The sequence below is a fragment of the Camellia sinensis genome, chromosome 7, assembly GCF_055761805.1.
Source record: "Camellia sinensis isolate YWXY chromosome 7, ASM5576180v1, whole genome shotgun sequence".
NCBI lineage: Eukaryota > Viridiplantae > Streptophyta > Magnoliopsida > Ericales > Theaceae > Camellia > Camellia sinensis.
The window spans coordinates 195,987,196-195,997,614 of record NC_138967.1 but is presented as its reverse complement, the minus strand read 5'-3'; the positions used below and the strand labels follow the sequence as shown (position 1 = coordinate 195,997,614).

The window sequence follows — 10,419 nt, the reverse complement described above, 5'->3', positions numbered from 1 at the left end:
TGTCTAGTAACATGGCACTGGATGAATTCAAATTTGTTAGCATTGTATTATCGAACAGGTCCAAATTATTGTTTGGAAGAAAGTGGCTCTGTAATTGTATAGCAACAAAACGCTGGACAAACCTATTTTTCCCGGCAACATAACCTCGGAAGAATGTAAATTGTCTAGTACTATGTAACCAAACAGACACTTCACTATGGGCTCCACCGAACCCCTCGTCTTTCATGTTTTCTCTTTTCCTCTGCTGCTTCTCTCTTTTCCCTCAACAAATTAGTGCTGTAAAGAAATGAAATAGTTAATTTAGGGTTAGTTTTGATAATATATTGGGGGTGTAATGAGAATTACATTTTTTTTAGTAGTGTAACGATCGAGATGGAGGGTGTAAAGAGGTAAAATAGTGGTGTAAGTAGAATCAATCAATGAAATTTCATTTTAATGAAAATTATAACCTGAAATAAAATGACCATAATGGACATCAAAACCTTAACCAACTCATTCTCATCTCGCCGAAACCACACCATTCAAGCAAGCCCCAAACAACAGTAGGTTATGGATGTCGCAGAAATCTCCATCATTTTCAGGGAATGGTGCACCAAACGAATCCAAATCGAAGGGCAATCTTTTCGTAACATGAAAACAAGTTTTGTTAACATTGTTGTACACTTTTTCTCACTTAGATTTTCCTTTCACTTTTTTCATCTCTTCTCTGCAATTTTTTAGGTTGCTTTTACTGCTAAAAAAGTGTTTACACACTGACATTGTTTATCCAAAATCGCGGTATGCTAGTATCTATAGAACAGTACGTTATGGCTATCAACAATCTTATACTAGCAAAATCACTGTAATTAATTTGGCCCAGTTTCATGATGATGATGGTAAAGAAATGGAAAGCCCTTAGCTTATGATATCAGAAGCCTTAAATTTTGGGGTTCCGATGCTTGAAGCTCCAAAGATGGGAAAAATTAGGGCTATAGATGTTAAAAAAATACAGATTCGTAGATAAAGTTGAATTGGGTGTGTGTTTTGGTGAAAAGTGTGTGTACAGTGTTTGAATTAAGGGTTATAATTGGAATATGTGGTGTGTGGAATGAGACAAATAATATCTAATCAAATTCATAAGTGTGTGCATTAAGAAATGATATGCACTGAGGTAAGTATGTGTGTGGAAATAGAATTTTCCCAAAATTTAGGAACAAAATTATTTTTTAGGGACCAAATATTTTTGTTGTAAAAAATGTCGTCATTATATTTTTAATAACGCAAATTGGACCCTAGTGATGAATTGTTATCCTTTTGGGACCAAATTTTTGTCTCAAAAAATAAACTATTTTGAAACCAAATTATTTTATCCCTAAAAATCTATTTATTAGTGGCATTTTAAAAATTTTGTTGCTAAAAGCCTTATTTTTTACTTTTCGGGAGGACATTTGACGACTATCTTCACGATAATAGAAATTGATTCCCAAATATCTTTTGCAACAAAATTTTTACTTTTAAAAACCAAAATATTTAATTTCTGAAATTCTTACATGTTGTAACCCTAAATGATTGCTTTTGAATTGTAAACACCCGTCAAAATTGTCATTGTTAACAACTCATCTCATATCACTACCAAAAAATTGATTTTTTGCGATGGTAAAATGCCGTCGCAAATACCTAAAACGCCGTCTCAAAAGGTTTTTTGCGATGGTAAGTGGCCTTTTGCGACGGCACATGGGGGGGTCGCAACAGAGGGGGTTGCAAAAGGGCTTTAGCGACGGTATGACGCCGTCGCCTTTGGTTTGCGACGGCAAAGAAGCCTTTTTGCGACGGAAAAATGTCGTCGCCATTAACGCGTGAAAATCTGACTTTTTTTTAGACGGCACTGTTTTGCCATCGCTAAAAGGGGTATTTGCGACGGCACAAGTACCGTCGCTAAAGGGTTATTTGAGACAGCACTTGTTGCCGTCGCTAAAGTACTATTGGTAACGGCAAATTACACCGTCGCTAAAAGTCATCATTTTCAACCAAATGCCTTATCTTTTGCGACAGCATTACTGTCGTCGCAAAAAACCCCTATTTGAGACGGTGAATAGGTTGCCGTCTCAAAAAAATAATAATAAAATAAAATAAAAAATAATTTATATATCATATTAGATAGATATATGTGCTTGTGTATATGGTATAATAAATTTTTTTTTTTTTTGCCTTTCTAATGATGAAATTCGGATTCCATCCCTATATATACATTATCAAAATACCTTAAAATTGATGAGAAATAATGAAATATTGAAGAACTTTGGCGACAAGAGAACTGCCCCAAAAAAGTGATTTTTGTGTCTAACATTTTTGTTTGTCCACTTTTAAGCTACTGTAAATACTATTTGCGATGACAGAATAACCGATGCAAAAGAAAACAAAGATTTAGTTAGTGTGCATTTTCTTTAAAAGGAAGATTTACATAAATTTAAGTATATAGTTAGTAAAACAAAAGAAAGTACATTAATTAAATGAATGAATGAATGAATCTCAGGGTTCTGATTCTGAAGGAGGTTCTTTATTATAATTCCATTCATGCCCTTTCCATTCAGGCAGTTGTTGGATTACAACTTGCAGAACAAAAACAATAATTATATTTAAAATAAAATAAAAATAATTATAATAATATCCAGTGAAATTTTGAAAATCTTTTTTGCTTAGAAAATAAATAAGATACACTTTAGACTAAAGTTTTAAAATCAAATAATTCATTAAAAATGGAAGACGATGGACTACAAACCAAGCCTCTCGAATCTGGTTTTCCAACCGTAGTCTGACAAGCAAGCCTCCAATTTTTTGGATTCTGCAATTAGTTGTGTACAATTAGCACAAACAGTAGACACGTTTTTTGCCGAACCAAGTAAACTAACACAAACATCACAGACTCATAGAATTAAAGGGTTTTTTTATTTTATATATTTTTAGTGGTACATTTAGATGACTGCAAATGATCTGTTAAATACCCTTTTAAGTTTTTCCTTCTCTTTGTCTGTTCGAGGGTTTAGTAGCTCCTTCTCTTCAATGACCTAACAAAGACAAAAAAAGAAAAAATCTTTAGAATATAAAAAATAAAAAACCATCACAACACAAGTGATGCATTGTCATATTTCTTAACCTTCCACATGAGATTGCACCAACAATTATGAAGCTATACCCAAATGATGTCAGTGATAATAACATCATTTTTATAAGTAATAATGCTACATGCACAACTTTATAGAAACGTGCGCAGAAAAATCAATGTGTGTTTCAAATTCATCTTACTTGGCAACACATTTACTTTTTTGTGCTATCTTTTTTTAAGAATTATGATTAGGACTCTACTTGGTTAGTAATAATAAATTCGAAATCAATAACTCACCTCTACAATGCATGTCCCACAAGTTCCTCCTCCCCCACAATTTAGCAGAGGTCTGGACTGAAAATTCAAAACACATAAACCATATTTCAGCTATTCATTAGCTCAAATACTGCACTTTCAGTGTATCACTTTGAATAAATTGACAAGCAAAATTGATATAATGAACTAAAAAGACAAAATGGACACAAGAGGCAAATTATAGGAACAGTGGGTATAATTAATCATTTTTTTTTCACTTTCAAAACAAAACAATTGAGCCTTTCTTCACTTTCAAAACTTGTTAATGTAGTTGCAGAATGTGAAAAGAGAGAGGGGGGACCTTACTTACATATGGTCCATACAATTCAATATTAGAATCCAACATAATGTCCCTAAGTTTCTGCCCACCACAAGCTACTCGAAAGTGCACATCCGGTGTTCCATCAGGAAGCAACACAGACTTCAAAAAACACAAAACTCATTAGCAAACTTCCATTGCACACCTACATAGCACATAAATTAATAGTTCCTCAAAAAAAGAAATTACATGTAGATACTAGAATTAAAAATGCAACATATGAACTTACACTGACAAATGCAAAATTGACAGCAGGTGGTTCCTCAGGTGGTTCCATGCCTCCATTAATTCCTGAGAGATAGATCCAACACATTTCAAATTCAACAACAATACATACCTAGAAAAAATATTCGGAAAATTACTTAGAAAATGTGCGGAATACATCATTTTAGATGTAGTTCATGTTACACAAATTTAAATTTACATTATACTCCTTCACTTTTGGGATACCTTTCGAGGTAAAAATTATTGGGTTTTGATTCTTCTTGTTCTTCTTATGTCGATCTTTAAATTGAAAAACAATATTCAGCTTGAACCAAAACAGTTGCATAATAAAATTATGGGTAATCTATTGAAATCCAGGCTGGTTTATTAGAGAGAACAAAAACAAATGAGAAGAATATACACACAAATACAATATATATATATATATATATATATATATTCATGATTATATATCCATGTGTTGGAATCTAATACCATGTTGAAAAATAATAATTTATTCTGTTTAGGATGCTAACAGAACATGATAGGTACTAAAAAACAATAAGAAAACTCAATATGATGTGTGAAAATAAGATAAATTAAGGGTTTATGGGGGTGTACGACTCGAAGGTCAACAATAGAAAAATTCAATATGACGTGTGTGTGAATAAGAAAAATTAAAAACTTTGTGGCGTAGTACGACTCGAAAGTCGTACAGAGCTCCTGAGAAACATAAATATCTTTTAAGAACTTAGCTCTATAGTTTTTACTTCTAAATTGTCACCCATGCATGTTAAAATTTTCAATGTATTAAACAAAATGATATGCTAAGACTTAACCACAACTAACCCCAGCCACACTATCCCCATCCCGCCAATACCTCTTCTTCCCTCCCTACGGTAGAGTTCTCATCCATAAGGCAGGGTAGAACCTCCATAGTTTAAACCTTGGTACTGAAACAAGCAGATTACATGAAACTCTTCTACAACTAAAATCTATATTGATTAAATCTTCGTGTCAATGACTAGCCATTGTGAAATTTAATGAAAAGAATAGAGAACACATGCATGTACCATACATACAAAGAAAGAGAAAGAAAGCAACTTTCACTTACTTTTCACAAGCACCCTTCCTAAACTTTTCAGCCTGACAAATTTTTGCACCTCTGTCATACCATGATTTGGTATAATTTGGATTTGACTTCCATTTCTTTTGATGTTTTAAACTCTAACAAGAAGAAAGATAACAAAAGTTTTCAATCTCCAGCCTTCACAAAACACTAAATGTAAATTTAACAATTCAAATTAAAAGAAAAAAAAAACACTAACAAAATTAATGTCCCCTATTTATTGTGTTTTCAACACTATAAATTGAATGAATCAAGATATGAACAGCATATATAAGATATTGAATGAATCAACACTATAGATATATATATATAGAGCAGTACCAGTATATATGTATATAGAAAGAACAAAGAGAGAGTGAAATTTTTACCTTGGCCCCTCCTAAGTATAATTTCTAATTCCACCCTTGATTCTGCCCTATGCGAAGGTATAGATGGAGTGTTGTAACTCTTCAATTCAATTCAGGTGCTCACAAGTTGTCATGACTTAAATTTTAAAATGTTGAGTGAAATCTAATTAACCTAAGCTTTAATTTTTTTATTATTAAAAACTCTAATTTTCATTCTTATTCATTTAATTCCTTTACTAGAGTCAAATGTCAATTGAGGTAATATTTTATAACCTAATTCAATACTAAAAATTAAATGCATTAAGTAAAAATCAATTAAATCCATGTGATAAATATGAAAGATTATTAGTTCGACCGAATTATTAGTTCGACTTTCATTTTTCCAACTAAATATTGAATTATCCATTCTGTTGGATATAGAGTTCAATCCCATAAGTTATAAAATGCCACTGTCTAATCAATTAACTACACACTTCTAAATACAATAAAGATGTTCATGCATTAGCAGATTTGGCTAAAATGCTAACATAGGAACAACAACACTAATGGATAAAGAAATCTGCTCTTCAAAGCTAATTAAACTAAATCTTGACAACACCAAAATATCATCAGAGTTTAGAAGATAAAGCAAGACATTGAAGCAAAAGGGCAGCGAAACACCCTTGTCCAAAACCATATAACAACATAAAGCAACATTGAAACGAACACCGAGAGAGAGCATATACATATTTAGCACAAAAAAAAAAGGGTATGGAAAGTGAAAAACAGAGCTAGATCTGAGCTAATCGAGCAATGTAAGAAGGGGATCTGAGCTAATCGAGCAATAAAATTAAAAAATTAAAAAAAAATAAAAAATAAAAAAAGGATTTTCAAACAAATGCTTATTCAATTTCTTGTAATTTTCTCAGCCAACCAAACAAAAGTAAGAAATTAGCTTCTCTCATTTCATTTCCTTTTCCTTTCTTTCCCCCTTACCTTTCCTTCCCCTTATAACAAATTCAAGATCCAAGTTTTTAGCAAAAGGAAAGCCACCAAAACTACAATTCATCATTATAACGAATGCACAATTATTCAATCACTCTAATTGCATAAAGCAAATGAGCCCAAACCCCCAATAATCTACTTCCCCAAGCGCCCCCCCCCCCCAACACACACGCACACACACACGCACACAAAAGCAAATTCAATACATTATCATCAAGAAGCCTAAACATGAATTCAAAGCTAAAATAACCCTGTAAAACTCAACATAATCAAATACCACTTTAGTCTACAATTAAGAAACAAGCAAACCCACAAATAAAATACCTTCTTCATCCGAGTCTTGACCTCGGATTTCCGAGCTTTGTTGTAGACACGCCTCTTCTCTTCTTAACGAGCTCTCTTCGCAGCCGAATCGGCTTTCTTATTCGGAGCAGCCTCGCAAACAATCGAGTGACGAGTCGGCCTCACAACAGGGCTGCTCCGACGCCGCTCACCGTCGATCGCGAGAGAGAGAGAGAGAAAGAGAGAGAGAGAGAGAGAGAGGGGGGGTAAGAAGAGATTGGGGATTTTTTGTTCGGGAGGGGGGGAATGGGGAAAAAAAGGGGGGAGAAGGGAGCGGGAATGGGAAAAAAAGTGGCGGGAATAAAAATTAATTTTTTTTTATAGTCACAAATGAAATTTAAATAACAAAATAATGTCCTTTAATTCTTTTTTCTTTTTTTTTTTGCGACGGGGGTTGCCGTCGTCAAAAAAATTTATTTTTTGTTAAAATATATATTTTTTTGTAGTTAACGAATTTTTTTTAAAAAAAATTCTCTTTTTTTTTAGTTACTAAGATTGAAAATTTATTTGTTTCATTTTTATTTTAATTAAAAAAATATTATTATTTTTTATTTGGTAGAAGTAGGGGTAATATTTTAATGAAAAATATTTTCCACTAAAATAAAAGTTAATTTTCTCTAGTCAATGAAAAACATTTTTCTGTGGCCTATTTTTTTTTGTTACTAAAAATCATGAACTAATTTTTTGTGGTAGAGGAAATGGAGCGGTAGTAGTGGTGAAGGTTGTGGATAAGAGCTGATGGTGATGGTGAGGGCGATGGCGAAAGAGATTAGTGGTGAAGTTATGATAGTGATAGTGTAAATGGAGTGGCAGGGGCGAAAGAGATGTAATGATAGTAGTGGTGGCAGTAGTGGTAGTGATGGTAGTGGAGTGGTGGTGATGGTAGTAGTAATAGTAGTCGTAGAGGTAAAGTGGCGACAGTGGAAGTAGTGGTGGTGGTGGAATGGCGTTTGTAGTAGTGGTGAATGTGGTAGAGGAGATGGGTGGTGAGAGAGAGAAATGAGTAAGAGACAGATAGAGAAGAGAGAGAGAGACAAAGTGATGAGCGAGAAAGAGACAAAGTGGTCGCTAAAAGTGCGAGAGAGATAGAAAGATGAGAGATGAGCGAGAGAGATAGAGAGATAAAGAGAAGAGAGATGAGCGAAAGAGACAAAGAGAGAAAAGAGATGAGAGAAGAAATAGATGAGTGAGAGACACAGAGAGAGAGAAAGAGATAGATAGACAGACAGACAGACAGAGAAGAGTGATGAGTGAAAGGAAAAAGAGAAGAGAGAAAGGAAGATGAAAAAATGGATGAAGAAAGAGAGAGAGGGAGAGAGAGAGAGCAAGAGCGAAAAGAGATAAACGAGAAAGAGATAGAGAGAGATGAGCAAGAGAGCGAGAGAGATAAAGAGAAGAGAGATGAGAGAGATAAAGAGAAGAAAGATAGACGAGAGACATAGAGAGAAAGAGACAGACAGACAGACAAAGAAGAGTGATGAGTGATAAGTAAGAGAGAAAAAGAGAAGAGAGACAGAGACATAGAGAGAAAGAAAGAGACAGATAAACAAAGAAGAGTGGTGAGTGAGAGAGAGAGAGACAAGAGAGACAGAGACACATAGAGAAAGAGACAGACAGAGAAGAGTTATGAGTGAGAGAGAAAAAGAGAAGAGAGACAGAGACAGAGAGATAGAAAGATGAAAAAATGGGTAAAAAGAGAAATGTTCAAAAGAGTACGACGACGTCGTTTTTATTTTTATTTTATTTTTTTGTAACAGAAAAATACCGTTGCATTTATTTAAACCATTTTATGACTATATATATATGAAACCGTCTTAAAGCCACAATATATATATATATATTTTATTTTTTTTTATTTTTTTCTTTTTTTTTGCAACGGTACGTATTACAATCACAAAAAACTCTTTTTTTTTTTTTTTGCGACTGCAGCTGGTGCCGTCGCAAATACTCTTCTTTTTTTTTTTGCGACGGCAATTTCTGCCGTCGCAAATACTCTATTTTTTGCGACGGCAAGTTGTGCCGTCTCAAAAAGTCACGTTTTTTGAGACGGGAAGTTGTACCGTCTCCAAAAGTCACATTTTTTGCGACGACAAGTTATGCCGTCTAAAAAAGTCACATTTTTTGCGACGGCAAGTTGTGCCGTCTCAAAAAGTCACATTTTTTTAGACGGCAAGTTGTGTCATCGCAAAAAGTCATTTTTTGCGACGGCAAATATGCCGTCGCAAAAAGTTCTGTCTCATAAGCCCACTTTTCTTGTAGTGTATTGAAATCATTTTCATTAGTTTTAGTAACTTTTTTTTATTCTAAATGTGAAATATTACATAATTATTTGACAATTTCATTTGAAATAATTATAAGATGGATTGATTGCTTTCAATATGGTGAGACCATGAACATGACCAAGGTGTCCTACTACATGCTGTAAATTTTGATGTTATGTAAATGTGTAGTAATGGATTTCCTTTAGGATTGCTGTCATGTTTAAAACGATGGAATCAAATGAAATGGGAATAAAATAAGAATGAGAATGGAATATAAGGTTGAATAGAATGGAATGTTCATTCCCATTCCATTATTTGGTTGCCAATATGAAATGACAATAGGATGACAATTCTCATTCTTATGTTTGGATATACATATTAAACTCATGGAATGGAATAAATTTTTATTTTTATTATTTTTTTAACAAGTTAGTAATAAATAAATTAAAATTTTATATAGATCATGATAATGTTGATAGTTGTAGAAGTGATGGTGTAAGTCATAGTAGTAGTAGTGGTGGTGGTGGTGGCGGCGGCAGCAAAAGTGGCGGCATCGGTGGTGGTGATGACAATGATAGTAGGATAGTGGTAATAAGTTGTTGTGGCCTTAGTAGTGGTGGCAAGGTGGTGTTATAGTTGCAATGGTGGTGTGGTGGTGGTGGTGGTGTTGGTGGCAGCGGCAGCGAAAGTGGCAGCATCGGTGGTGGTGATAGCAATGATAGTAGGATGGTGGTAATAGGTTGTTGTGGCCTTAGTAGTGGTGGCAAGGTGGTGTTGTGGTTGCAATGGTGGTGTGGTGGTGTGGTGGTGATGGTGGCGGCGGCGGTAGTTATAGCAACCAAAAGTAGTAGAGTAATGGTTCTTGCGATGATGATGGTAGTGGTGTGATGTTTATGAAAGTGGTAGCAGTGGTGATAAGTTAGTGGCTGTGGTGGCAATGGCAGTGATGGTAGTGGGAGCGACGGTAGTAGGGTAGTGATTCTAGTGATGATGATAATGGCAGTTTTGTGGATGTAGTGGTAGTGGTGGTGGTGATTGGGGTAGTGGTGGCAATAAGGTAGTGGTGGCGATGGTGGTAGGGTGGTGGAGTGGGTGGTAGGAAAACGGAATAGTAGTAGTGGTTAAATAATAATATTTTTTTAAGTACCAACAAAAAAATAATAAATTTTTTTCCATGATAGAATGGAATGACCATTCCTTAAATTGGAGGAAGGAATAGGCATTTCTACACATTTTGTTATAATAGATATTCTAATAGAATGATTATTCTCACTTAGATAAAACATATCAAATTAGGGAAAAGAAATGCAAGACTAAATTGGATATTCCATTCTAACCCATTCTATTGTATCAAACGTACTCTAAAGCCAAAGTATTTTGTTTTTGTTTTTGCCAAAACTGCATTTCCACGAGGGGGACCAACAAATAACTATCAC

At 34.2% G+C, this 10,419-nt stretch overlaps 1 protein-coding gene across 1 annotated transcript; it reads right to left on the bottom strand.

The window, feature by feature from the left end:
- Positions 1-2,400: 2,400 nt before the first annotated feature.
- LOC114315832 (photosynthetic NDH subunit of subcomplex B 3, chloroplastic-like) lies at positions 2,401-5,149 on the bottom strand. Its single transcript, XM_082880319.1, has 6 exons — positions 5,035-5,149; positions 3,946-4,007; positions 3,708-3,818; positions 3,380-3,436; positions 2,982-3,044; positions 2,401-2,821 (listed from the first exon to the last, which is right to left on the bottom strand). Exons 1-6 carry the CDS (start codon positions 5,090-5,092, stop codon positions 2,699-2,701), a joined length of 474 nt encoding a protein of 157 aa, XP_082736445.1. The 5' UTR covers positions 5,093-5,149; the 3' UTR covers positions 2,401-2,698.
- Between the last annotated feature and the right edge of the window lie 5,270 nt (positions 5,150-10,419).